The sequence below is a fragment of the Neurospora tetrasperma genome (genome assembly GCF_000213175.1).
Source record: "Neurospora tetrasperma FGSC 2508 unplaced genomic scaffold NEUTE1scaffold_2, whole genome shotgun sequence".
Classification (NCBI taxonomy): Eukaryota; Fungi; Ascomycota; class Sordariomycetes; order Sordariales; family Sordariaceae; genus Neurospora; species Neurospora tetrasperma.
This window is the reverse complement of record NW_009799100.1, coordinates 4,666,117-4,692,283: the sequence shown is the minus strand read 5'-3', so window position 1 is coordinate 4,692,283 and position 26,167 is coordinate 4,666,117. Positions and strand designations below refer to the sequence as shown.

Genomic DNA, 26,167 nt, shown 5'->3' with positions numbered 1-26,167 from the left:
AATAGATAATCGGAGAGAATTAATTAGACTACTAAAATAGCTGTTCGTATATAGTATATAATAAGCATTATTCCTTAAATATTAATACTAATAATATTATAATATAATTTAAATAATACTATTTGATTTATAATTGGGCTATTGCTAAATAAATTAGTATATAGCTTTAAATTATAGACCGCCTTCAATTTATTTGTACCGGACGATTAGAAAGCTACTACTACAGAATCCTTAGCTCTTATCCGTTAAAAATATTAGTTTAAAGCTATAGAATTTATTAATTAGGCTAAAATAGTTACTAAAAAGTATTATAATTCTAAATATTTTTTAATAATATTTAAAGTAAGTAATAAAACTTATTTACGTTTTAAGAAAGGTTATTATTTGCCCGGAAATTTAAAAAAAAAGTAGTTAGTAGAACGAATAAGTCCCTACCGTATTTTTAAAAGAATAAGCCTATTAGTTTATAAACTTAACTTACTTAATATTTAGTATACTTATTTTATTATATTTATAATATATTTTTATAAGTTAGTATAAGGCCTAGATCTATTTAATTACAAAATTCCGCTACTATTACCGGTTAAAATAGATAATTAAGAAAAATAGAAGATTGAAAATTTCGTTATTAGAAGTTAGAGTCTATTAAATATATAGTATTTAATTAAATAGATTCAATATTAAAATAAGAATAATATTTAAAAGTTATGTAGTAAATTTATAAAGAATTTTAAGGAATTAGTAGAGGAATTTAACGTAGAATACCCGCTAGAATTACTATTCTATAGTAACCGTAAGAAGGTAATCTAACGTATTAGAAAAACTTTTAATTATTCAAAGTATTAGAATTAATAGAGGGGGTAATAATTTTTTCGTTAAAAAAGGGGGAGGTTACTAGAAACTATAGGGGTTTAAGAATTTTTCTTTTATTTTAAATTCTATTTATTATCTCTTTATTATATATTTCTATAAACGGTTATATTTTCCGTATTTCCTATTAGGATTTCTAAAATTATATTTAAAAATATATTTAAATAAAGCAAACTTATTACTAATAGTATATAGAATAATATATTATACGCTATTTATAATTTCGATTAAAATTTTTTCCATTTTAATTAAATAAGTACGTACGGTTATATAAAAGTAGTAGCATTTACAATTATATATAGTAAACGGCCCTGGTAGGTAAGTACTAGTAAAGGAAGAGTTGTAGTACGTATATATACAACTTTTAAAAGAATTAAAAATATTTAGTTACTTTCAGTTTCTCCTTCTTATTTTAGTAACCTTATTATATCCTACCCTATCCCTATACTACTCAATTTTACTATAGCTTCCTTTATACAATAATTTTATTAAATTAATTACAGTTTATTACTTTTTTTATACTACTTTCGCTAAATTACACTTTTAGTATAATAATATAGCAAATATCAATATAGAATCCCTACTGCTAATCAATAATATAATTATAATTTTTCATAATTAAATTAATAATTCTAATTATAATAGTTACTTATATAATTTTACCGTAGACTGGTAGCTCGCCCTATAATCTTTAAAGTATAATTCTAAGTTCGGCGTATTGGCTAATATAGTAAAATATTTCAATTATTATATAATTAACAGGCTTATTAATAAAATTATTAGTTTAGGAAACGATAATATATATATTATACTTTCTAATTTTATAATTAATTTTATCGAATAGATAAATATAATCTAATTCGGACAATTCTTTAATTATATTTACTATAAATATATTATTAATTCGAATAATAATTTCAATCAAGATTATAGTATTTATAATCCATTTAATTATCTTCCTACTAAATTCTTCTAATTTACCCAAAGCGTTCTCGTTTATAACCCTAAGAAGGCGGATAATAGAAGACGTTTAATACCGATTATAACCGCTAATTATCTCTTTATATAGTACGAAAATAAATAATATTTTATACTTTATAGTATTATTAAGCGTACAAACGAATTAATTAATATAAATTTAGTAATTTTATATACTATTAATAGTAATTTTACCTACCTTACGTCCGTACTCTTATTAACTATACTTCCTTAGAATTTAATTTCTAATAGTAATAATAGAACTTAGTAGGAGTAGGACTTTAATACTATTATTTAACTTTATAATATTAAAATTTAGAAAATATATATTAGAAGAGTATTTAATTTAATTCCTACGGTTACTATTAAATATAGCGATACAACCTTTAGAAGAGGATATATAGAGGAGTTAATTATTATTAATTAACGCCTTTATAATTATCTATAAGCTTTTTATTATAATATATATCCTAATAATTATATTATTAGAAGTAATAATATTAATTTTACTAATATTTAAGAAATCTGAAAAACCGCTTAATTAACTAATAAAATTCGTAAAGCTTTATAATTATTAATTAAGGCTGCTCCTATTTTAATTCGTATTAAAACTTTAATTGCTAAAGTAATTCCGAAAAAAGTATATAAAACTCCGACTCGGATTATATAATTACATTCAACTATTATTGGTGAAAATAGTAATAAAAGAAAAATATACCCAATTTTTACTAGTACCTTCGCTAATTACAATTAAGATTGTACTAATTTTAGTATTAAAATTAATAAAAAGTTGTACATTAAAATCAAGAAAATTATTAAAATATATATAGAGAATAAAAAGGAATATAAGCGTTAATTTACTAGCTCTTACTTTTTCTCGTAAAATAAATTTATTTATAATATTAAAATTACTTTTAATTTAGCCTTTAATAAGAAAAGTTAGAGAGATATTAATTTTACCGACTATATCCCTTTAAGAACAATTTTATTAACTATCTAATATTCTAATTATAGTATTAGCTTCCCCGAATAAATTAGCAGTCTATTAAGAAGATTAGGCTATTTCTATTATATTTAAATAGCGCTAACTAAATCGGTTTTCAATAAATTCCTAGTAATTGAAAAGATAATTAATTATATTATTAAGGTTAGTAGGGAACCTATTATAATTATTAACTTTATTCTTTACGAAGAAATTAAAGATATATTAAAGTATATTTCTAATATATAATTTGCGGTATTAAAGGCATTAAATGAATATTAGAATTAAATTATATAGAAAATATAAATAGAATTAATAATTTTCTATATTGAATTTAGAGAAATGTAGGAGCTCTATATTAAATATTTCCCCCCAACTTTATTTATTAATAGGAACTATATATTTAATACTATTCCTAGTATTACTATTCTTTATAGCGTTCGCTCTAGTAATTTTTCGTTACGGCATATATTTAATTTAACCAATTTATTTAATAAATTCTATCTTATAATAGCCTATTCGGGTTCTTGCTTTAGTTCTTTACTTATTACCCGCTCCCCTCGCTATAATTACTTACCGGATATTTAAGAATAAGAGGATTTTCTATTAGGATGTAAACGTTCTTATTAAAATATATATTATATAGATAAAAATAAGGAAATAGATAATAAGGAATTTAATAAACGTTCAGCGTATTATAATTATAGTTATTAAAGGATTATTATTAGGTTATTAAATTAGGTATTTTATTTGAAGGGTTGTACGCTTTATATATTTAGCGGTTAATCTAAATATAAATTACTAAATAAAGGCTCTAATAAATAATAGGATCTTTTATATATATAGTTAGATTTAATAATATTATGTAAATAGCGAATACTCTTCTCCTTTTATTAAAGGGGAAATATTATAGGGTATTTTTAGTAAATACTTAAATATTTTATTTTATTATAGTAGCTACTTACAAGAGCGTATAGTCTATTATATAAGAGTGTTCGTCCCGTTAACCTCTATTAAGGTGGACGGATTATTAATTAATAGTATACTAACTTAATGTCTATCTTACTTATATTTAGTAAAGTTATATACGAGGTCTTAAGTTGAGGCTCGTGACAACTCTTATCTTTAGCTTCCTTTAATAAGACTATTATTAATCGTTATATGTTATTGCTCTATCCAGTAACTAGTTATTTACTCTATTATTCTCTATTGTTATCACTTGTGAAATACATCTTCGTATAACAACGACCCTCCTAGGAAAACGTGTACAAAAATGGAACTCAATCAAACCCAGACAAAGTACCTATATTCGTTACATAGAGAATTGTATAGTAAATACCATTTATTTACTTAACACCGTTGAAAGTACCTACCTTTAGCCGATTATTAGGTAGCTAAGGAAGTGGATTGACGGGAGCCCGTATCTGACTTCAGTTGCTACCTAACTTGCTTCATCAAGCGAACGAACGAAGAGTAAGTGTCTTGCAACCAGTCGGGGTAAACATTTCGATACGTATATTTTTCCATCTGTTTGATATTTAGGTAAACATCGATGGGACTTGGGCAAGATCTGACTAGGTACCCAGCTTCATAACGCACAAACAAATCATAATCGACCCCAAATCATTCGTGCATGCTTAGTTATGCCTTTTCATAGGTACCGTTTATCAATTCAGACCAGGAAGTATAGTAGATGTAGATTCAGTTGACGTGATATGACAAGAGAGATGTACTGGTGTTGGATATACGTCGATACCACTCGCTTTTTATCTATCCCATTTTTTCCCCATCCATCCATCCTTCCATCATCCTAGGAAACAAAAAAGAAAAAATAAAGAAGAATAAGGCTAGTTGTAAAAAAACCCATAATGTAAATACTATCAAAAATAGATCGGATTCGCTCATATCATATGTTCCACAATCCCAACCGACTTTTACAGCTACTCACTCGCTCATAGCCATTATGCAAGCCTTCCCTTTCCCTTTCCCTTTCCCTTCCCTTTCCCTTCCCCTCATCTAGACCCATCCATGCATGTCCATGTCCATGTCTATGTCTACTACTACGTCCTAGGACTCCTCAAGAACCCAACCACACCACCACAGTACCCCACCAAATCATCCAACCGCTTCTTTTCCCTTTCCTGCTGCTCCTTCCACCTAGCCAACTCCTTCAGCAGCGTCTCGCTTTCCATGATCACGTCAAAGTGCAGTCGCAAAAAGACCGTCATCCACGCTTGCGTGAGCTCGTAGTCGCGGCGTTGGGCGAGGCGTTGCGTCATGGCGCGGATGAAGTGGAGGAGTTCGTTGCTGTCTTCAGAAGACTCCGGATCAAGGCCGCCGATGGAAAGGGAGCGGAGTTCGAGATCGGCGGTGGAGGGGGAGAGGGACTTGAGGTGGGTGATAAAGGGGGTGTCTATAAGTAGGGGGAATGGTTAGTAAAATAAATCGGAAAGTCAAAAGGGAGGGAAAAAAAAGGAAAAGGGAAAAAAAAGAAAAAAAAAAAGAAACTTACAATCACCCGTCCCGGCACCCTCCAACAACTTTGCCGTAAACGTCTGATACGTCCTTGTCGTCTCGAGTTGCGTCAATTTCGAAATTCGGCTCTCCTCCTCATCCTTCTTTTCGCCCTCCGTCAACAGCAGTGGGTTCGTCGTCCCATCCCGGAGTGAAGGCAAAAAGAAGGGCGCCTTCTCAGGCGCCTTGGGCGGCTCCTTGGGCTTGTTGCGCTGCTTGATCAGGTCAATATGCAGCAGCGTCTGCCACCTGCTCTTGGGCACCAGACTGAGCGTCACCATGTCGGCGCTGAGCTGATCGAGGACCGGCGCGGACACGCCCTCATCTTCTTCGTCCTCCTGTTCTTCCTCAAAGGCGGCCTCGATGAGACCTTGACCGCCCTCGCCTGAGCTGGTAGGTCCGGCCGAGATTTCGGCAATGTCTTTCTCGGATATTTGTCTGGTCGGCACGTGTCTGAACAGCGTCCTGTTGGTCCAGATGTGCACGCCCAGCTCGCCCTCGGTGGCGCCGGCGAGGTATTCGCCCGTGTTGGAAAAGGCGATGGCGGTGCAGGGTTTCTCGAGCCGGAAGGCGTCGATGAGGTGAGCCGTCGGCAGGTCCCAGACGCGGACGACGCGGTCCTGCGAGGCGGCCACAATCCACCGGCCGTCGTTGGAGAAGGTGAAGTCGTTAATGGTGTCGCGGCAGCCCCAGAACTCTCTGATGGTCTGCTTGGTCTCGATGTCGACGACGCGGATCGAATTGTCGTCGCACGCGAAAGCGATGAGATCGTTGCCGGCGTGGTAGCGACAGCCCGTGATCTGCACCATGGGCGCCCAGTCAATCTCGTCGACTAGGTTGCCCGTGACGAAGTCCCAGAACTTGACGGTGCCGTCGAGAGAGCAGGAAATCACGAAGCGGTTCAGCGGGTCGACCACGATGCCGGTTACGGACTTGGTGTGCTTGCCCGAGCCGGGGGCAAAGGAGGTCTTGGAGGAGGAGCGCTTTTCGAGCTGGCTCACCTTGTCGAGTGCCTTGAGTTGTTGCATCTTCAACTGGCGCATTTGGGCGGGAGTGAGTCGGGAGGGGAAGCGTTGCTTGTGACGGCCGGATTGGAGGTTGAACATGTCTAAGCTACCACCAACGGAGCCAACGAGGGCGAAACTGCCGCAGGGGCTGATAGCCACGGTAGAAACATTTTCGCCATCACCGGTCTTAAGCGCCCACCTACCAGCACGCTTGCGGCCCCAGAACCAGGTGCGAGCCCAGGGGTCGTTCTTGTGAGCTGTTACTACGCTTTCCCAGCCAGTCATAGCAGCAAGCTCGGACTTGGTCGGCTTGCTCTTGTCATTGCCCTTGTCCCAGATGACCTGCCTGCCGGGCATAGCGCCCATGCCGCCATCGCGGTTGAGCGAGGAGGCGATGCATGTGATTTCGGGAGCCTTGAGGTCGTCCAAAGATGTAGTCGGGCCGTGGCTGCCGAGGGCGGTATTGGCAAGAATACCTACCTTCTTGGCCTTCTTGCGAAGAGCACCCTGACTGAGCTCGGAGCTCTGGCCATCGCGTCGCAAACTCCAGCCCCACAGACTCCTGTCCTTGCCACCACTGAGAAGCCACTTGTTGCCGGCCTCGGCGCCATCGAAATCGGTTGGCAAGAATTGCAGGCAGTTGACGGGGGCGGCATGGCCGCTGCGCATGTGAAGGATACGGGGAACGGGCGAGAAGGGCGATTCATCGAAGATCCAGGACTTGAGCGAGTTGTCCAAACCACTGGTCATGATAACGGGCTGTCCTGGGAGGAACTCGACCTTGCTGATACCTCCGCGCACGGTCTTGTCGGTGTGTGATGGCGGGTTATGGGCGCTCCGGAGCACACCCATCACCCTGCCGCCCTTGTTGAGATCCCAGAATGTGACATCTCCACCAATGCTTGTGGCGGTAGCCATGACGCCATCTTTTGTACCATCTTGACCAGCACCCTGACCATCAGTTCGGAAGGAGATGCTTGTAACGGGGGCGTGTTCGGATCCGGCCATCAACTTGAGGGAGGCCTTGTCGGTAAGGACGTTGTGGATGACGAGAGGGCCGTTCGAGTATGCGATGGCGAGAAGCGAAAGTGCCGGGGTAGGTTCCATACAGGTGACGGAGCCAGCGTCGGGAGAGGGCGGAAGGATGGTGTAGATGAGCTTGCCGGTGCTGACATTCCAGATCTCTACCCAACCGTCCTTGCGACCGACAAAGATCTTGTTGAGGAAGGTAGGCATGTTGACGACGCCTCCAGTGAGCTCGTTGTCGCCCTTCTTTGCGGCAACGGAAAAGATGGTCGTGTAGTGTTCGAGGGTGGCCGACTTCCATACTTCGAGGCGGGTTTGGGCGCATGCAACAATCCAGGAACCGAAGATGAGGATCTGCTTGATGGGCTGGTTGAGGTCGGCAGGCAGCTCAAGCTCAGCTACCTTCTTTCCGCGCTGAAAGACCCAGATACCTTGGGCCTCGCCATTTTGAGGGTTACCCCAAGCGGCGAATACCTTTTCCTTCCAAGCAGTTGTCGCGGTAATGTCGGCGGGAGTCTGGGGGCGGGTAACGAAAACGAGATTGAGACCTCTCTTTAGGTCATAGGTCTGGAGAGAGCGGCCGACGGAGGTGGTGATCTGGAAGGTAGTCTTGCCGAGGGGGATGGACGTGAAGGGAACGCTTGTTGGAGATACCAAGCCTACAGTCTATGAGTGGTGAGTTTGTTGTTAGTTTGAGGACTCCCATGCGACCGGCAGACCACCGCAAACTTGTTAAGAGACGTACTCTGAAGGGAGCAAAGATGGAAGAACCCTTCTTCTTCTGAGGCGCCTTGGACTTGACGACAGAGGCATTGAGCTTCTGCCGCTTGGCGGATGTAATTTCGCGATCGGAATGCGGCATCATGTCGTCGAGTGGCATATGCTGCCAACTACCACGATGTCTGCGAATGCCTTTCAGTTGCAAAGCCTTGTTGAAAGTCGCAGTTTGAAGTTTTCGATGATGGTAGCCTTGTCGCGGTGGACCAGAAATTTTCAGCCACAGTTTGGGGTCAGTTGGGGCAGGCAAGTGAGAGCTCCATATGATTGGTCTGCCTCGCTATATGGGGTAGCATGGAAGCTGGACGCATGTGGGACCACCGTCTGACCAGGACCCACAGAGCTTAAATCCAGCACTGTGTATGTACATTGGACTTGGAACCTCCTGCGATCCCGGCCGCATTTTGCAGCCTTTACCGGGATTACCGTTTCCCATCATCGCAGAAGTCGAGACTGTGTTCCAAACTGAACCCCACACCACCATCTGCCCCGCCAACTGGGCGAAAAGCTCTTGCTTGTAAAACACAGCACAGCACAGCATCACCATCCCCTGTCAGCTTCAGCGTCGAAATGCTGGCCTGCGGCGTCATCATCCCGTCCATCGAACCCACCTCAGGTCGTCCACCCATACCACGGCATACGGTTCGCAATGACACCCACCTTCAGCGTTCTTCTGGATTTTCTCTTTGGCTATATCATAAGGCGCCTGCAAAGGTTTGGTTTGACAAGACAGAAATTTGGTTGTCACTAATAATCGTACATGGTACCAGTAGTCAACTCGCAATGGGCTCTTTGGTCTCCATCATTGTCGATCACTAGAGAGGTTTTTTTTTTTTCTGTGTCTATCCAAGCACGCCAATGACGATAGAGACTGGACCTCCAGTTGTGATGACGAAGTGGCTGTAAATATAATCGAATTAGACAGTCCAACACGGCTCGCTTTAGTTAGGAAAGGCCATTACAGAATTTCGAGAGGGATGGCAAAAAAATCGAAAAGACATCGGCCAGAGTTACCTGGGAATTTCTCCATGCAAAAACTGCCTGGGGCTTAGTTTCCAAAGGTATAATAAGTGTATTCTATCGACCATTCGGTTAATCGCCATGTAGTACCCGAGAAAGTGCCAGCCTTTCTCTGCCATGAGCTACCAAAACTCCGGTGTAAGGGAATGGTGGGATCCGGATGCACTTACACGTAGACGTTCAGAATTGGGACTAGTACTACCGGGTCCGTTTACGGAAATTGCCCACATGCCGCCTTTCCCTCTTTCTTTCTTTCCTTTTTTTTTCAATTTTTTTTTTTTTTTTTTTTTCCTTTCTCCCTCCCCGCGCAAACAACGCTTGGACATCATCCCAACTTGGGCTACCTACCTAGCTCTTGTCTCTCCTCGTGTCGCCACAAAACTATCCACCTTTGTCCAGTTGTGTACCAATGGCTATCTTGATGATTACATGTTGTTCTTATGAGCTGTGCTTGGATGACAACTGAAACATCCATCTGGGGCTAGAGGGGGGGGGGAAAAAAAGGGAAGAAGAAAAGGATCAAAGACAGATTGACATCCCCATCTCCCGTCGTCGAAACACTTGCGGTTATCAATTGCTTAGTTGGAACATTGAAAGCCATTGGGCCCCAATCGCTCCAACCTCTATTTTCTTTCCTTTTTCTTTTATCCTTTATTTGCTTTGAGGAGCTGTCTAGTCTAGTCTAGACATCCACCAAATAAGAAGTGCAGTTCCCCGTTTTCTCCCAATCCAAGCGACGCCCAACATCGAGTCCATTAGGCGTGATCACCATCGTCCAGCTGGCCATCACCACTGCCACTGCTATCGCCGACGATATATAAACCCATAGGCTGCACCTGCAGCTTCCCGCAGAAGCCATGGAAGCACACCTCGAACCTACCTCCCTCGATCGTACGCCATTGTCCGCCGACAGCGTGCCGTCCTCCGCCTCCGAAGCTTCTTCTTTCACCCATCCGGACCAAGACCCAAACACTCCCGTCGCGACATCAGAAGCAGCAACCGGCGGCTTGGACGTGCCTGTCGAAGAAGCCGAAGACATGGCAGGCACACCTTCGTCGAGCATCGCAGTCCCCGGCGCCATCCCCATCACCAGTGACAGCGGCATTACAAGTACCGGAAAATCCAAACGACGACACAGTCTCGCCTCTTCCTTTACCAACAGCATAGCTAGCCGAAAGAGCAGATACTCTGAGCCTGGCAGCCAATCTGTTCATGCTGATCGCGCCAATGTGTCGATGCCCCCTCCCGTCACCCTGCCACAAGCATCGTCGTCATTAGCAAAGAGCCCGCGCGCCTCGCTCTCGCACAGCCGCCGCGAATCGTCCAATTCGTTCCGCTCCTTCATCTCGGACGCCTGGAGCGACGCAAATAACAGCCAAGGATACTCGGACTTGGGTGGTGGAGTACATGTGCCCGGCAGCTTTGGCAGCGCCTCGGCGGTCCCACCCCTGTTTTCTCCCCGAGATTTCGCCTTGGCCGCCGGCGATAACGGCCAGAATCAAGGTCAGAGTCATAACCATTCATGCTCCACTACCGTCATCACTAATTCCGGTTCAGCTACGATCGAAGACTCGGAGACTCCCCGTCTACGCCCCGGAACCGGCAACGCGAACGCCGAATCACCTCAACCACAACAACAACAACAACGCCAACTCCCCGATCCCGCTCTGCAGAATCCCTCTACCCCCACCCAACGCGAATACCCCTACCACTCCCGCCGCAGAAACTCGTCCTTCTTTGGCTTCGAGTACAGCCAGTCAGACAGCAACAAGCGAAAGAGTATTTCGTCCATATACTCTCTAGCTTCGGCCCGTGGGGTTCCCAGTTCCGAGAGCGGCAGCACCAGCGGCGCCACCGGCTCTGCCCGAGTGGTATCAGGCTTCATGTCTTCCTCCGCCCCCTCCAAATCGGGAGTCATCCCACCTGCCAGCACCGCCCAGACGGCAGAAGCCAGCGTCTCGACAACCACTGTTACAACGGGAAGCCAAGGCGCGCCAGGCACCCACCAGCTCTCGCCGCGGGAATCGCATTTTCAGCAGATGGGCGACATGCTCAAGGATGGCCAGAGCAGGGGAAACCATCACCATACTTCGCAGGCTCACGGCCACGGTGTTCCTGCTCCTGTGAACACATCTGTTGCTAACGGCGCACCACCCGCACCACCCACACCGCGAGCGATTCCACCCAGGTCAAGGAGCAGGGCGAAGCGCAGATTCAGTGGTAGTACCGCTGCTAGCGGAAATCAGAGTCCCAATGGTGAAAGAGTGGTATCAGGCCATGAACACCGGCCTCCCAAGGAGGAGCACAAGCCTGCGCCCTACGGTGTTATCGGTGTGTGTGCCTTGGATGTGAAGGCGAGAAGCAAGCCCAGCAGAAATATTCTGAACCGCTTGATTCAGAACGGCGAATTTGATGTTTGTGTCTTTGGCGATAAAGTGATTCTTGATGAAGGTGCGTCGATCCTGCGCTGTTGCCGCATCATTATGGACGAAAAACAATGACTAACTGTTTGGTGGTGATGCAGAGGTCGAAAACTGGCCCATGTGCGACTATTTAATCTCGTTTTACTCGGACGGCTTCCCCCTTGACAAGGCCATCGCCTACGTCAAGGCACGCAAGCCCTTCTGCGTTAACGATGTCCCTATGCAAAAGATACTATGGGATCGCCGCCTCTGCCTTCGCCTCTTGGACCGCATCAATGTCCCCACCCCTCAGCGCATCGAAGTGAACCGGGACGGTGGCCCTCACCTGTTGACCCCCGAAATCTGCAAGCTCATCAAGGACGTCAGCGGTGTACAGTTTGAGCCCACGAATACTGATCCAGAGTACGCCAAGCAGGTCGCGCCGCGCAAGATCGAGCTCCTCGAAAACGGCGATGTTCTCTCTGTTGACGGAACGCTAATTAAGAAGCCATTTGTCGAGAAGCCTACGAGCGGTGAAGACCACAATATCATTATCTACTTTCCTTCCTACGCTGGCGGTGGTGCAAGGAAGCTTTTCCGCAAGATCGGCAACAAGAGCAGTGAATACGTGGAGGATCTCAACGTGCCCAGGTGCATCACTCAGCCCGACGAGAGTTTCATTTACGAAAAGTTCATGCAGGTCGACAATGCCGAGGACGTGAAGGCGTATACTGTTGGGCCAACATACTGCCACGCTGAGACTCGCAAGTCCCCTGTTGTGGACGGCGTCGTGCGAAGAAATACGCATGGAAAAGAGGTCCGCTATGTCACAGCCTTGAGCGACGAGGAAAAGGAAATTGCGAGCAAAATCAGCACAGCATTCGGACAACGCGTTTGCGGTTTCGACTTATTGCGGGCCGGGGGCAAGAGCTATGTCATTGACGTGAACGGCTGGAGTTTCGTCAAAGATAATGAGGACTATTACAACCAGTGCGCCAAAATCCTCAGGGAAATGTTTATCGCCGAGAGGCAGCGCAGGGGTGGAATACCTTCGCCGTGCCCGTCTCCCGCCATCTCCGAGGTGCCTGATCCTCTTGCCGCTCGCGCAGCTCTCATGAATAAGGAGAAGGAACTCAGCGCATTGGCGGCAGCCCAGGGTAAGGTGAGCTTGGACAAGCAGAGGTCGGACCACACCAGACACCACGATGCGCCGCCGCACGTCAAGTCAGATACCTCGCTTGTCTCTAAGCTGTCAACCAAGCCGAGCAGCCCGCGCAACAGTCAGTGCGGAGAGAGTGCACCACCCACAGCGCCATCAACGCTGCCCACTACCCCTTCGCTCACTTCTGTCGCTATTGCTGAACAGGAGCATGAGCATGAGGAGACGCCGCCGCCGCCTCCCCCGAAGCCTAGCTGGAAGCTCAAGGGTGTGGTATCTGTCATCCGCCACGCTGATCGTACGCCGAAGCAGAAGTACAAATTCACATTCCACACAGACCCCTTCATTCAGCTACTCAAGGGTCACCAAGAAGAAGTGCTCCTGATTGGTGAGCCGGCGCTGGCAAGTGTACTTGATGCTGTTGATGTGGCCCTGAAGGCTGGTATTGAAGACCCTGTCAAGCTGAAGTCACTCCGCAACGTCCTTGTGAAGAAGGGCGGATGGGCTGGTACCAAGGTCCAAATAAAGCCAATGTTCAGGAAGAAAGACAAGCCCAAGAAGGAAGACAAAGAGAAGGAGGGCGAAAAGCCTGACGAAGAGGCCAAGGAGGATGCTACACCCGGTGAAGGTGACAGTGTCGACAAGGACGGTAACTCCAAGCCTCGTAGGCCAGTTAAGAGGCACGATTCCTTGTCAGGCGTTACCATGTCCAAGTTCACTGCTGCCGAGGAGAGCTTGGTGCTGGATAAGCTTCAGCTCATTGTGAAATGGGGCGGCGAGCCGACACACTCCGCCCGCTACCAGGCACAGGAACTCGGTGAGAGCATGCGTAGTGATCTTGGTCTCATGAACCGTGATATCCTGGAGGAGGTCCACGTCTTCAGCAGCAGCGAGCGTCGTGTCGTTACCAGCGCTCAGATCTGGGCAGCTAGCTTCTGCAAGAAGAAGGAATTACCTCCCGATTTTATCACCATCCGTAAGGACCTTCTTGACGACTCGAACGCTGCCAAGGACGAGATGGATAAGGTAAAGAAGAAGTTGAAGGGTCTTCTGCGGAAGGGCAATGAGCGGCCGCCTCAATTTGCCTGGCCTGAAAACATGCCTGAGCCGTCCGAGGTACAGACACGCGTGGTCCAGCTCATGAACTTCCACCGCAAGGTCATGCAGCACAACTACGCCAAGCTTTACAGCGGTGCTGTGAACTCTCTCAATGCGATCAACAACCCTAGTATGGAGATGATCAGTGAGACTTCCAGCTCGTCGCTGTCGTCACTTGGCTCGTCACATGTGAACGCGGTGAACAGCATCCAGGCCAGATGGTGCTGTGGTGAGGACGCCGAGCTGTTCAAGGAGCGTTGGGAGAAGCTGTTCGCCGAGTTCTGCGACGGTGAAAAGGTTGACCCTAGCAAGATTTCGGAACTCTACGATACCATGAAGTTCGATGCCCTGCACAACCGTCAATTCCTCGAATGGGTGTTTACTCCACCAAAGACTATGCTTGAGGAGGACTACGGAATCCTGGCCCCTCCTAATGGCAGCAAGGATGCAAAGTCACCGTCCCCTGTTTCGAGCACCGATAATGAAGCTTCCAAGCCTACCGAGAGCTCGTTGGCAGAAAAGATCGACTCAAAGGCTGTCAAGCGTATCTTCCGCAGGCGGTCGTTCCTACACGGGTTCAGACCTGGGCCAGGTCCGGAATCGGAGCTCCCGGAGAGGTACTTCCACCTCCACAGGGGCAACAGCCAGACCAAGGCCAAGACAGACGCTCGCTTTGAGCCTTTGCGGGAGCTGTACCAGCTAGCTAAGGTCCTCTTTGACTTTATTTGCCCACAGGAGTATGGTATTTCGGACAGCGAAAAGGTGAGAAGCGTCCCGTCTTAAAAAAATGGCCTTCCTATTCTGGATTAGATGACTAACATGTTGCCTAGCTTGAAATTGGACTCCTGACCTCTCTTCCCCTGTTGAAGGAGATTGTTAAGGACCTTGAGGAAATGCAGGCTTCGGATGAAGCCAAGTCCTTCATATACTTCACCAAGGAGTCGCATATCTACACCCTCCTGAACTGCATCTTGGAGGGCGGCCTAGAGACCAAGATCAAGCGAGCTACCATCCCTGAGCTCGACTACCTCTCGCAGATCTCGTTCGAGCTGTACGAAATGCCAGCTGACCCGCCAGCTGATGCGGACGGTATTCCTGCCTTTAACTACAGCATCAAGATTACCATCAGCCCTGGCTGTCACGTTTTTGACCCGCTGGATGTACAGCTTGACAGCAAGCATTGCATTGGCTGTGCTCCGCGCAGGAGCTTAACGGCTCATACAGACTGGATAAAGGTTATTGAGACGTTGAGGGCGAAGTTCCACCAGTAAGTCATTTGCCCACCTGAACTTGATATACCATGGTAGTAGGATTATAATTGACACTCATCGTCCTCATCCAGAGTAAAATTGCCCAAGACTTTCCTGGCGGTTAACCTGTCGGATGCCTTTACTTTCCAAGAGAAGCCGCAGGGTGGTGATGAGGCCACCGAAGTCGAAGCCGAATCAGAGGCGACACCTGAGGCGGAGCGGGTGAAGGAGGTAGAACCGGAGGTGGTAGAGCCTGATGACACCGAGGCTGTCGCTGCTAATACCACCGACGCTGTGACCGTTGACGACGTAACAACGGACGACCACTCTGATGTCCTGGAGATTAAGATTCCTGAGGATCAGCATGCCGTGGACGTTGAAGTTGTTGACGATGGCAGTGCTGCCGAAGCCGAAGTATCAGAGTCGCCAGAAGCTGCTGCGGGAGATGTATCACTGCTGCCAGAAGTGGAAGCAGCAACACCTCTGACTGCTGTTGCGTCGAAGACGGAGCAATAGGAAAAGTAAAATGGAGCCTACCGATAGGCTTGATTATGAGTGCACACTTTGATTCCCCATTATATTGCACCATTCATGTATAAATACCGTCCGTGCATTTATTGTCCTTGGTTGCTTTTTCCCGGCTTCATCTACCCTGCCCACCCTCCCTCTTACAAAGCCACGGCTTCGGGGCTTTGGGGTTGTTTCAGCCTCCACCCACCACCTTTCCTGGCTAATTTGTTATGATCTCCCTGGACCGGGCCGACTACGCACTTCTTCTTGCTGCTGCTGCTTCAGCAATGGTGACATGCAAGCCCGGCACAAGACGGGGGGTTTGATTGTAACCTAAACAAAGACGACGGTGGTGGTGGTGAATGAAACCCTCTCGCTCTTATGTGCATCTACATATGAAAGGAGGGAGAGGGGCAAGTTATGATGACATTTGATAATCTCCGAAAAGTCAGTATGGTTACATTATCGGGTTGGGTTTCCGGATCAGTACAGTACTAAGCGGCCATCTGAAGTCTTTACGTGTCACTGTGCATAGGTTAGTGTGGCTCGGTGAGGTATCGCTGTTTGGGTTGGTGTGGCTCGGTGAGGTGAGGAATGCGCTGCTCGCTGAGGGAAATGTGATTGTCAAAAATGGAGGAAGAGCGAAATTCTAATATTATGTTATGTTATGTTATTCCGCGAGTAGTATTATTACCTAGGTAAATAGCAGACATGGTTGGTGTTGCTTGCTCCTTTGTTATTCATTCTTCTTGTCTCTGGGGTTACTAAGACTTTTGTAAACTTTAGTCGTTGCTCTCGCTATTTACCTTAGGTACCTGCTGCTTCCTGCCACAGTGTTATAAGATGTTACTAGGTAGTATTGTTGAATCGAAATAGCGAGTCGTTCTCCTCCTAGTCGGTATCAATTGACATGGCTTTAGTGAGCTGAGCTGACGTCAACAACGCAAAAGGGTCTTTTTGCCTTTTACTCTCTTTATCTCTCTTCTTCTTACTCCCTTCCCTTCTCTCTCTTTTCTCCCTGTCTTAAACTTTTCCCTCCGTTTAACTTATGCTCTTTCTTCCTTGTTATTTTCTGTGCTCTGTTTCTTCTTTTTCCTCTTTTTTTTTTCTCGTCATTTCCCCTTTTTTTTGTCCTCTAATCTACTTGTCCCTCTTTCTCTTTAGTCTCTCCCTGATTTCTATCTTCTTCAATCCACCAACGAATCCTTACTAACTAGCTGATTAGTTCCTACACTGTAATCATACTTGTAGTACAAGGCAATCACTAAAAAACAAATGTCTCCAATGGTTGAGATGGAATCGTAGATAGTAGGGTTTGCATCTCGACCGAGAGACTACCTATGTGATGAGCTTTTGTTTGTGCGCCAAGAGAAGAACTGTAATACATGATGTTCTTGTTAGGTAGACTAAAGGTATCTTCTATACGAGCCAAACATCGTTCTTCCAAGGTGGTGGTGGTGTGGTGTAGTGTAGTGTAGTACAGCCAGACAGGAAGGTGTGGTAGTATTCTGACTGTTGAAGAAGAAGTAGAGATCTCAAATGTGATTAGTTACATCAAGCAACCTCATGTATTTTGATATTGCAAAACCGTTTTATCTCTCTTTCCTTTAATTACAGAGGCACTCAACAGGCTAGAGGTCAGAAGTAGTAGTGTAGTAAAAGCACATCAAGCACAGACATTGTTCACCGCTTGGCTGACTGGAAATATGTGACAAACTCTATAAACTTCTGGGATATATCCTTGCGCATGTGTACCACTCACTGCGTTTTGAGGAGGGGGAAAATAAAAATACCAACCGGGTAAAAGCAAACGCTTGTACATACTTCTTTTTGCAAGCATGATGCTTCGATCCCGCCGAGCGTACCTAGTGTACAAATCTGGAAGTTCCTGTGTGTTCGTTCCCGTGCACTGCGAGCCATGCGGGCAACGGTTGCTGTGATGGTCGATCTCGTCACCGTTAAACAGTATGGATTGATAGCTGTGCTTCACCTTCACTTGCGCATTCTACAACGTACCGTACCACCTGTGTCTTTGGAGAAAGCAAACGGAGTACCGGTACCCTATTTAGGGCACGAATATACATACTGATGATGTTTGAGCATCTGTCTCACTGCATCTGGAGGGTGGACTCAAGGTATTGTAAATTTCAAAAAGGTGATAAGTGGATTCTTGGCTAGCTAAACCACCCCCCCTTTACCCCCCAAAAAAACTGAAAAGGAACCTTGTGGCGCAACGTTGAGTGATACTGGTGGGCGCAGCGGATTTACCGCCAAGAAGGAGGAGTATCCTTTTTCAACGGCTCGGATGAACGGCTAGTGATGCAAGGGAAATGAAGAGAGGGAGGAAGCATAAGTCGAAAACTTATGAAGGCCTACCTATAGTGGTACAATACTACTAGGACTAGTTGGGGACTGTCGAGTCTACTTTACGTCTTTGGAGGTTATAATTGAACTCTAGATGGAGGAAGCATGAGCAGCACCCAAATCAGAAGCACTTGCTTTGATGGCATATCCTGACGGGTCATAGGCTTATGAGTCGAACTTCCATCTTTTGGCCTACCAAGCATGAAATATTTTGAAGAGGTTCAAATGTTGCACAAAGCAAGGACGCATAAAGTCTCTTGATAACATTCGAACCATGGGAAATAGTGCCGTTTTTCCTGTTTGACATACACCGGGACCTCTTGTCTGAAATTAACTTGCGGTGAGAGCTCAGCATCCTGGACTTGGTTGATGAGTATCGAAAAGGGTGGTTGAGAACTCACTAGAAGGCTTCAAGATACCTTTTGTATGTGAGGTAGGTAGAACTCCCCGCCATTACGAACGGGATGGCGTTCATCACTGTGCAACGGTTTGACGTGACGTCGGGTACCAGCATATGAGGCTAAGGGCCATCTTGGACGACGTACCAGATCTCCGCGGCATTACATAGCTGACTTGACATATTGCGATATGATATGATGGATTTGGCCAAGTTCCTCTCCTGATGTCATATTGTTTGGAAAGTTCGGATTCCCGGGAACGTTGAACTTTGGCTGAATAGTAGACCAAAGATTTTAGGTAACGGCACCACACTCTAGTTGTAATCACTGCTGCATACAGAGTGACAAAAGCTGTTAGTTCAAGGCTCAATGATACTAGCTCAAACGTGTAGTCGTATCTGACGTGATGGAATTGCAGAGTTCAGACGCACCAATTTGAGGGGAAAGGTCCGGTTTAAGCGACCTGCATGTACACTGTAGATGCATGGTAGGTCTATCTGCATGTAATCAGGTACCGTTATATGTCAAATGCGAGAGATCTTGGTGGACTGGGCACGGTTATCAGGACCTTATTTTGAACAGTGGCCATGACGATGGCAGGTGGAAGATTGATTCTAGACAGCCAGCATCCACGATTCGGCCGCTTTACACAGTAAGTCATGCTATAGACATTGATTAGCGTGGATGTTTGATAGCTTTAGCCCAGCCTATCCATTCACACCGCCGCTCACTCTATGTATCGTGGTACTCAGCGGCCAAATGGGCATGTTTACAATTCAAAAGCCTTGTGCACACGGTCTTGTAGTTGGGCGGTCGCTGTGTAGGTAGTGTAGCTTTGCTCGCTAGGCTAGGTAGGACGCAAAGAATCATACCTACTGTAGGCGGCTTTAGGCGAAGCGCATGAGTTTAAAGTCAGCAGAGCGGACCGGAATCATGCCAATTGGCTGGTCAGCAGTGCGGCAGAAAGTCAAGCTTGTACTGGTTGCCAGGCTGCCGGTGGCCGGCGATGATCGACTAAACGGTACGTCCATCTGCAAACTGCCGTATCGGCCACATCCGACGTTTTTAGCGGAATTTTATTCTGTACTAGAGTGAAAGACTGAGCCTGTGTTCGGAATGAGGTGATGTGTTCGTATATCCGCCCTCAGATCCGCTATTGTCGCAAGTGGTGGAAACCAGGCGCTCTCGCCGTAATAATGCCGTGGGCCTTCATTTCTTTCGGAGGGACGTGCGACGCCGTTGAGGCGATCTCAAAAGGCATCTGATAGACTGTCAAGCTGGGGAAGTGCCGAAAGGAGTAATGGTGCCGAACGAGGAGAAACATGTGGCTGCAGTGCAGAGGTAGCGCCAATTCCAGCATCACTCCTGAACTGTGTGTACAGTGACGAACACAGCCACTCTAACGGAATCGCAATGGTCGTTCGATGTGCAACGCCCCTCGAAGTACGGGCACCATGGGTTGGAAATGGTTCGACGGACTCTCTATGGCATTGGTTGCGATGCCTCGGCTTGGAAGGATGTGAGGCGTTCGACATAGCTAACGGAGCCCCGGAGGCACCTTCGGGCCCCTTGTGCGAGGGCTACTGCGTGGAAGCTTTCGTGGAACAGAGGCTTGTTCCACTATCAACCCCTTGGAGCGTCATGGCTACCCTAACAAGTATTAGCGAAGGGCGCTAGAAGCTTTTCAGAAGATTCCGCACCAGGGGGAGGCTCCAGCTCGACGGTTACCCTCGTAGGTACCCTTGCTAGGCTGGCAGCATACTGTAGTATTCGACCCACGCATACATACCATGTACATATCTCCCACGCCCATCTGAGGTGTCACTGTTCAGCGGAACACTGGAAGGGCTGACCCGACTGTGCTGTGGTGTACCGTGATGAATGATATCAGGCAAGAACAGCGACATGGACACATCTACATCATGCTCGAGATGATGGCGCAGGTTAGAGATGGTGCCCCACCACATGCCTCAGGTAAGATGAGCAGTCGCCCCGGTAAACCTCCTCCGGGTCCTCTTCTGGGAGGAGTCTCATTTTCGCAAATGGTGTTGCGTCGGCCCGAAGCTGACATCTGAAGATGCTTTGTGGCCTTTGCTGATGGCTTTACACTGGTGACGTTCCATCCCGGGTTTGAAGGGTATTCGCATTCGGACCCTGAAGGCGAAGACGTCGGGGTTTGACCGTTGAGATGGTGATCCGGCAGCCAGGGACAACATGTGCTCTGATCGGGGTTGGGTGGGATAAGAAACTCGTGACGGCAGAGGTCCTGGAGATGAAGAAGCTGAGTACACTAGAGGTAACTAGGTCGAGGTGATTTCCTCTTGCAGGGAAGCATCGATTGGGTCGGGACGAAGTCCGCCATTGAAGCCAGGCACAGAAACGTGCATAATTCAAAGCAGCAATTCACAAAAATTGTGGATCCAGAAGGAGCAAATGCAAAAGACAGGAACAAGACATGGAAGGAGCTCGCCGAGTTATGGTGCCTTTCCGAGAAGTACCTCTACTTACGCTAGGCTTAGGTGCCCAATCTTAGCGGAATTACCTACCTACCTACCTACCTACCTAGGTAGAGGAGACAGGGCCGAGCAGCAGGTCGCACTTGCCCTTTACGTAGTCCCCTTGCGACTCGCACGGAAGATAGTACAGAGCGATCTTCAGTTCTTGCCTGCCATAATGGGTGAGCTCAGGCGGGGTGTTCCAGATAAAAGTGGAAAGGAGTGACAGTGAGATGGAATCTAAGGCAGATCATCAACGGCCACCCGAGGGTAGCAAACCAAGTAGCAGACGTCGGTGCTCAAAGCTCCCCCTTCCCTTCCATGGGATGATTTCATCACCCTGACAAAATGGAAGGTTTCTCAGGCTCCAAGCATCTCGTTTGGGCATCACCGCTGTGGATTATTTCCAAGACCCAAAACAAGCCACCGTGGGCCATCACACAAGCACCATATCTTCATAGCCGTTTCACCCGGCGCCTCTCCACATTCCGCCTTCAACGGAATGAACCCAAGCGCTATTGCCAGTCGACCATCTCTCAGGACCTCTATGGTCGTGATGACCTCTACGGACCGGGTGGCGGAGACAAGAGAAGATCATCGAGTGACTCTTTCACGTTCCTGGGCACATCATCCTTCCCCGTCCCATTCGATTGGCCACCAATGACTAGACTCGAGTTGGGCACATCCCATAGTCCATCCTCCGACCCTATGATGGGGGATTGGTGGACACTGGGCCATGGAGCTAGTGAATATTGCGCTTTACCCCCGTCTTTTGGCCATCCTGATACCCATCGAGTGCCGCTGGATGTAGGCTGTGAACGCTTCTCGGCTGCTGAGGACTCCCGTCTACTTCGTCACCCCCTTCACACCGACCCCCTGTCGAACCTGTCAAAGCAAAGGAGACGGCGTCCCAGCTTGTCCATATGGGATGCAACATGGTCGAACTCACCGCCGGCCGACTGCCTCATCCAGATGTCGTCTGCTCCAGTGGCCGGTCGGAGACATTGGAGCACGGAGCTGGGATATCCTTTGAACTTTCAATGGCCTGTTTCGTACAACGTCGCTCCATAGACGTCGTGCAGCATTCCGTGGCGTCAGACTGCCGCCGGAGTGTTTCCCAAGGCTGGTTGTCGATTTTCCCATCCGAGACATCCCCTTCGTTTGCGGCGTGAGGACCGGATGAGCCAATGAACTCCCTCTTTTTGACCGTTTGGCTGGCTGCTGGATTGCTGCTAATCCCTCGTTTCCTCGGGCTGTTGCGCATTCCCGGCTCTTCGGGAAAGCATCAGTGTCTGGGTGAGGGATTAGTTGTCAAGTCTTTCACCCTTTTTAGGTTCCTAGACCTGTCCTTAAGGCCACGGCGCAAGGAAAACGGCCGGATCCAAGGTTGACGACTGATCCGCCTCGATAAGTCGGTTCGTGATGCTCCGAGTAGCCCCAAGCTACCCAATCGTAACCCCAAAAAGGGGTCATGATTCTGCCAAGGGACACGATTCAGCAAGGCTACAGAGGGCATACATAAGGACAGGGTTCCCTCGTCAACAAAGACACAACAAGTGCGATGTTCTGCCCGGTTCAAGTGTTTTGGCGGTCTTGTTGCCGTCGGGAATGCCCTGTTGTCTCGGACTTGGCTGATATGTCGCCAACCCTTTTCAATCCAATGGATGTCATTTCAATTGTGGCTAGTGCCGAGTTGGGTGCCGAAACCGGCGGGAGGTGGTTGTTTGGCTGTCATGGATCTGTTTCGTTGTTGTCGTCGTCCTCAATCACACCAGGTACCAGGAAAAGGATGTGATTATCGAGAAACACGCGACACCGTGACGCTGTGGGAAACTAGGCCTGGAAAGACATTTGCAACACCCCACCACCCACTACCATAAGCTGAGCCTGAGCTGTGGGCATGCATCTCCATGGCCCTGCACCACTTACAAGTGCCGTAACGGTGGTATACTATGCTACATGGAAACTGCCAAGAGATGCCACATGCAACACTGAATCGAGATGCCTCCAGCGCCCTACATATCCAGTTGTACCCTAACTTCTAGTGTACAGAACTAGTCCTTCAAGCCACCTGGAAACAGTGCATGTACCCGGTACCAGAGATACTTGACAGGGCCAATACACCTCTACGTACCTCTCCTCTAACAAGCACCCTCCGCCCTAGATAGTGTAGGGGTGGTACGCTAGGGCAGCACCTAGTGGAGCTAGACAATCTGCTACATGGAAACTGAATGGAAACTCGTGGGGCCCGGTGGTGCTCACTGACCTAGTCCCTTTCCATGTTATCACTCTGCTGTTTCTCCCCATGTGGCCTGCCCCGGTCTCCGGCTCGACGTTGGATGCCCAGGGCCCGAACAACTGTGGTTCCAGTCAGGTTATATGTACCAGGCCTGGGGAAAGAGAATATGACGGGATCCTCTCTGCAGGGATGGAACAGGCAGGGACATGGCCATCATCTACTTCGCCCTGCTACTCAGACCTAGCTACTCTGAGGTCAATGATTTCGAGGCCGGCTACTCTATCTCCCCCATCCCCATTTTCCGGGCCCGTGTAATGTCTATGGAACGGTGACGGACCAAGGACCCCTTCCTTTCGGATTCGGAAACCACGCTTCGTCATGCCGCTGGGTCGTCCCAACTTTTCCCACCTTGGATTTGACGGGTCGCTGTGTCAAGCTACCAGCTTTTATAGAAGCATGCTCGAACTCTCAAACGGCTAAAAACACAAGAACAAAGGCCTGACCCATCTATCTCCGTTTACTCCAGTTCGATACCCGTCGAAAAACTTGAGCTTCACGTTTTACAAACACCGGCCGTTGCCCTTCACCAAACGTCCGCGGCTCCAACTTACCATAAACTCCAACCTCACCTGCTTCGGTTGTGAATCTATATCTAGCCTGGATCCTCCCTTCCATTCTTCCTCCTAAGTCCAGAAATCAGCATTGACTACTCAGCCTTCCAAAAACTTTCCACATCTCATCTCGACTTCACTCGAACTCACCCGCGTACACTTATTTTCTTTATTGTCCAGAAAGACAACTATAGGTCGCTGTGCTACATAAATCGGTAAGAGAGATCTTAAGAATTCCGTGATGGGGCAATCCCAATGATCCTATCACCCAAACTGGCTTTTCCTGGCTTTCCCTCTGGTTCTAACGTCCTATCAGAGTGCATCACTTTTCAGACAAGAGTCCTCAATTAACGCCGAGGCCCAACGTTACCGGCACTGACAGATTTATACGGGTATTGAATTTTCGAATATCCATTTCGGCAACCAACCAGGTGGCTTTAAGTTAGTCTGGCCTTCTTCGGGTGACCAAACAGCACCGTCGAACTATCATAATGGCACTTTCCAACGGCTGCGCGCACCACTTCGTCCTGATCAAGTCAGAGAGTAGCTTGATCCAATGGACATGTCAGCTATGCCAGTCAGGGCCCCATTACTTCATCTATGAGTGCCGGTACTGCAAGATGAGAACGTGCCGTCCCTGCATCCCAGGGTCTGCTTAGGCCCGCTTCTGTACCTGGCCGGCACAGATCTCGGCCACTGAGGGTTTTGCCATGTCCCTTGGAAAATGGTTCTGATAGGTGTGCTTTGGGGATTATTCTGGGGCTGTGGCTGGTTGGTCTGTTGCAAGTATCGGTAAGTTGCATAAAGTGAAAAGCGTTTCTGCCAATGATGGTTTCCGTTTGGAGGCTAATCGTTTTTACGGCAGGTTGTTGGCACTTCTGCCCGATCAGTGTCTCCAGGCAACGGGACAAACGCTGCCCACGGCTAAGAACGAACCCCAAGACGATGCGCGATGATTTTGTTTTTTTGGTTTTTTCTTGGCAATCTTCGATCGGACACCGGCGGACAATACCAGTCGAAAGCCTAACGGCCGTCGTCACACCATTATTCTCGGGCATCCTCGTGGTTCATTTTGCGATATTCCATACTTCCCCCTTATTCACACTGACAACAGACGGTGAACACACACACATGCACTTTACTTACAGGTATGGCATTACGGCCGCTCCTAGGGGCGGCGGGTGCGTGCTTGAGAAGAGTGTGCTATCTCCGGAATTACTCTTATCCAACTAGCGGAAATGGCGGACCCCAGATTCCGCTGTGTTGGATCCTGCGCCGCCCGCTGTCAGTCACTCAGTCATGCTTCTTGTGGGGGAAGAACAGGCTATCAACACTTCCAAAACGAACCTTGCCTAGTTACCGGCCGGATCCCCGGGTGAATACTGGTCGTCCCCCTTTTTTCCCCTTTGGCTTGTTTTCCCTCGACCTTTTGCGATGGATCATGGTTACACGTTGTGGCACGCGCGCTCAAAAAAGACAAACAACATTCACTGGCTAGATGGAGTTTCACGGCTTTGATGGATATACCTGGTTAGACGGGACAAAGGACGGGGTTTCTAAGGAGGTTATGGGTACGCGTCTCTCTTTCTGTTTATTTCTCATTTGGTGGGATGATCAAAATGGTTTTCTAGCGTCTGTTATAGAAGGAAAAGACCAGAGTGTGGTCTTAAAGGGAATAAAACCCTGGTACGGGCTCAAAAAAGGGGAGGAATGTGAAAAGGTAGCGCAAAGATAGGAATGATTAAGGAATGAATAGTCGATACAACCAATGGTGCCTATGTGCTCTTAGAAGACTCGAGTGCTCCACCGGACTTCCCAAAAGGGATATTATGTTCAACCACCGGTCGACCGTACACTATGACATTTTGAACTGCACTTATACACTTGTAAGTTGCAAAGTCCCTGAATCAGACTCCGTGTAACAAAGTCTCGTTACGACTTATTATCATTACTTATTTGGTTTATAGACTCCCTATAACAATTCATGCACTAACACTTGGTAATGATCTCTTACAAACAAAGGACAAACTCCGAGTTTTACTCTTTGTTGTGTAACAGAACACAAGAAGAGTACAAAGACACATGGAAGCAAGCAAGCAGTAGGTAGACACTTTCCTCCTTTAGCGACGTTTCCAGATTTTTTGTATAAAAAATCCATCGAATGTCTTGTATGCATGCATGCATGCATGCCTTGTGTGTGTGTGTGTGTGTGTGTGTAACTGTGGCTTTTCTTCTTGGGGGTTTAATTCCACCTGTTAATTGTCGAATTGAGCCTCATCGCTGTGTCTCGGACATAAGGCGGCGCACTCTTGCGACTTTCGTTTCAGATGCTGCATAGAGATGGATTAGGGAACTTGAGGGCTTGCGATTGTTACCATTCAGGTAATGTTGGTCAGCCCTAGAATACATCTGTTGTATATGTAGGTGCGTGATGTAGCACGCTTGCTTTTGCTTTTCTTTTCTTTTC

General features: G+C 46.9%; 4 protein-coding genes across 4 annotated transcripts; 3 read left to right on the top strand and 1 right to left on the bottom strand.

Annotated features, from left to right (window-relative positions):
- Positions 1-4,890: 4,890 nt before the first annotated feature.
- Positions 4,891-8,274, bottom strand: NEUTE1DRAFT_80151 (uncharacterized protein; the record flags this gene model as incomplete). Its single annotated transcript, XM_009851664.1, has 3 exons — positions 4,891-5,243; positions 5,343-8,043; positions 8,123-8,274. 3 exons carry the CDS (start codon positions 8,255-8,257, stop codon positions 4,891-4,893), a joined length of 3,189 nt encoding a protein of 1,062 aa, XP_009849966.1.
- Positions 8,275-9,886: 1,612 nt separating this feature from the next.
- On the top strand, positions 9,887-15,657 carry NEUTE1DRAFT_129057 (uncharacterized protein; the record flags this gene model as incomplete). Its single annotated transcript, XM_009851663.1, has 4 exons — positions 9,887-11,625; positions 11,699-14,595; positions 14,664-15,100; positions 15,176-15,657. The coding sequence occupies 4 exons, from the start codon at positions 10,032-10,034 to the stop codon at positions 15,597-15,599; spliced, it is 5,352 nt and encodes a 1,783-aa protein (XP_009849965.1).
- Positions 15,658-21,198: 5,541 nt separating this feature from the next.
- Positions 21,199-21,921, top strand: NEUTE1DRAFT_109238 (uncharacterized protein; the record flags this gene model as incomplete). The annotated part of the gene is made up of 1 exon (XM_009851662.1): positions 21,199-21,921. One exon carries the CDS (start codon positions 21,199-21,201, stop codon positions 21,919-21,921), a length of 723 nt encoding a protein of 240 aa, XP_009849964.1.
- A 2,270-nt stretch (positions 21,922-24,191) lies between these two features.
- On the top strand, positions 24,192-24,872 carry NEUTE1DRAFT_99916 (uncharacterized protein; the record flags this gene model as incomplete). Its single annotated transcript, XM_009851661.1, has 3 exons — positions 24,192-24,349; positions 24,438-24,492; positions 24,849-24,872. 3 exons carry the CDS (start codon positions 24,192-24,194, stop codon positions 24,870-24,872), a joined length of 237 nt encoding a protein of 78 aa, XP_009849963.1.
- Between the last annotated feature and the right edge of the window lie 1,295 nt (positions 24,873-26,167).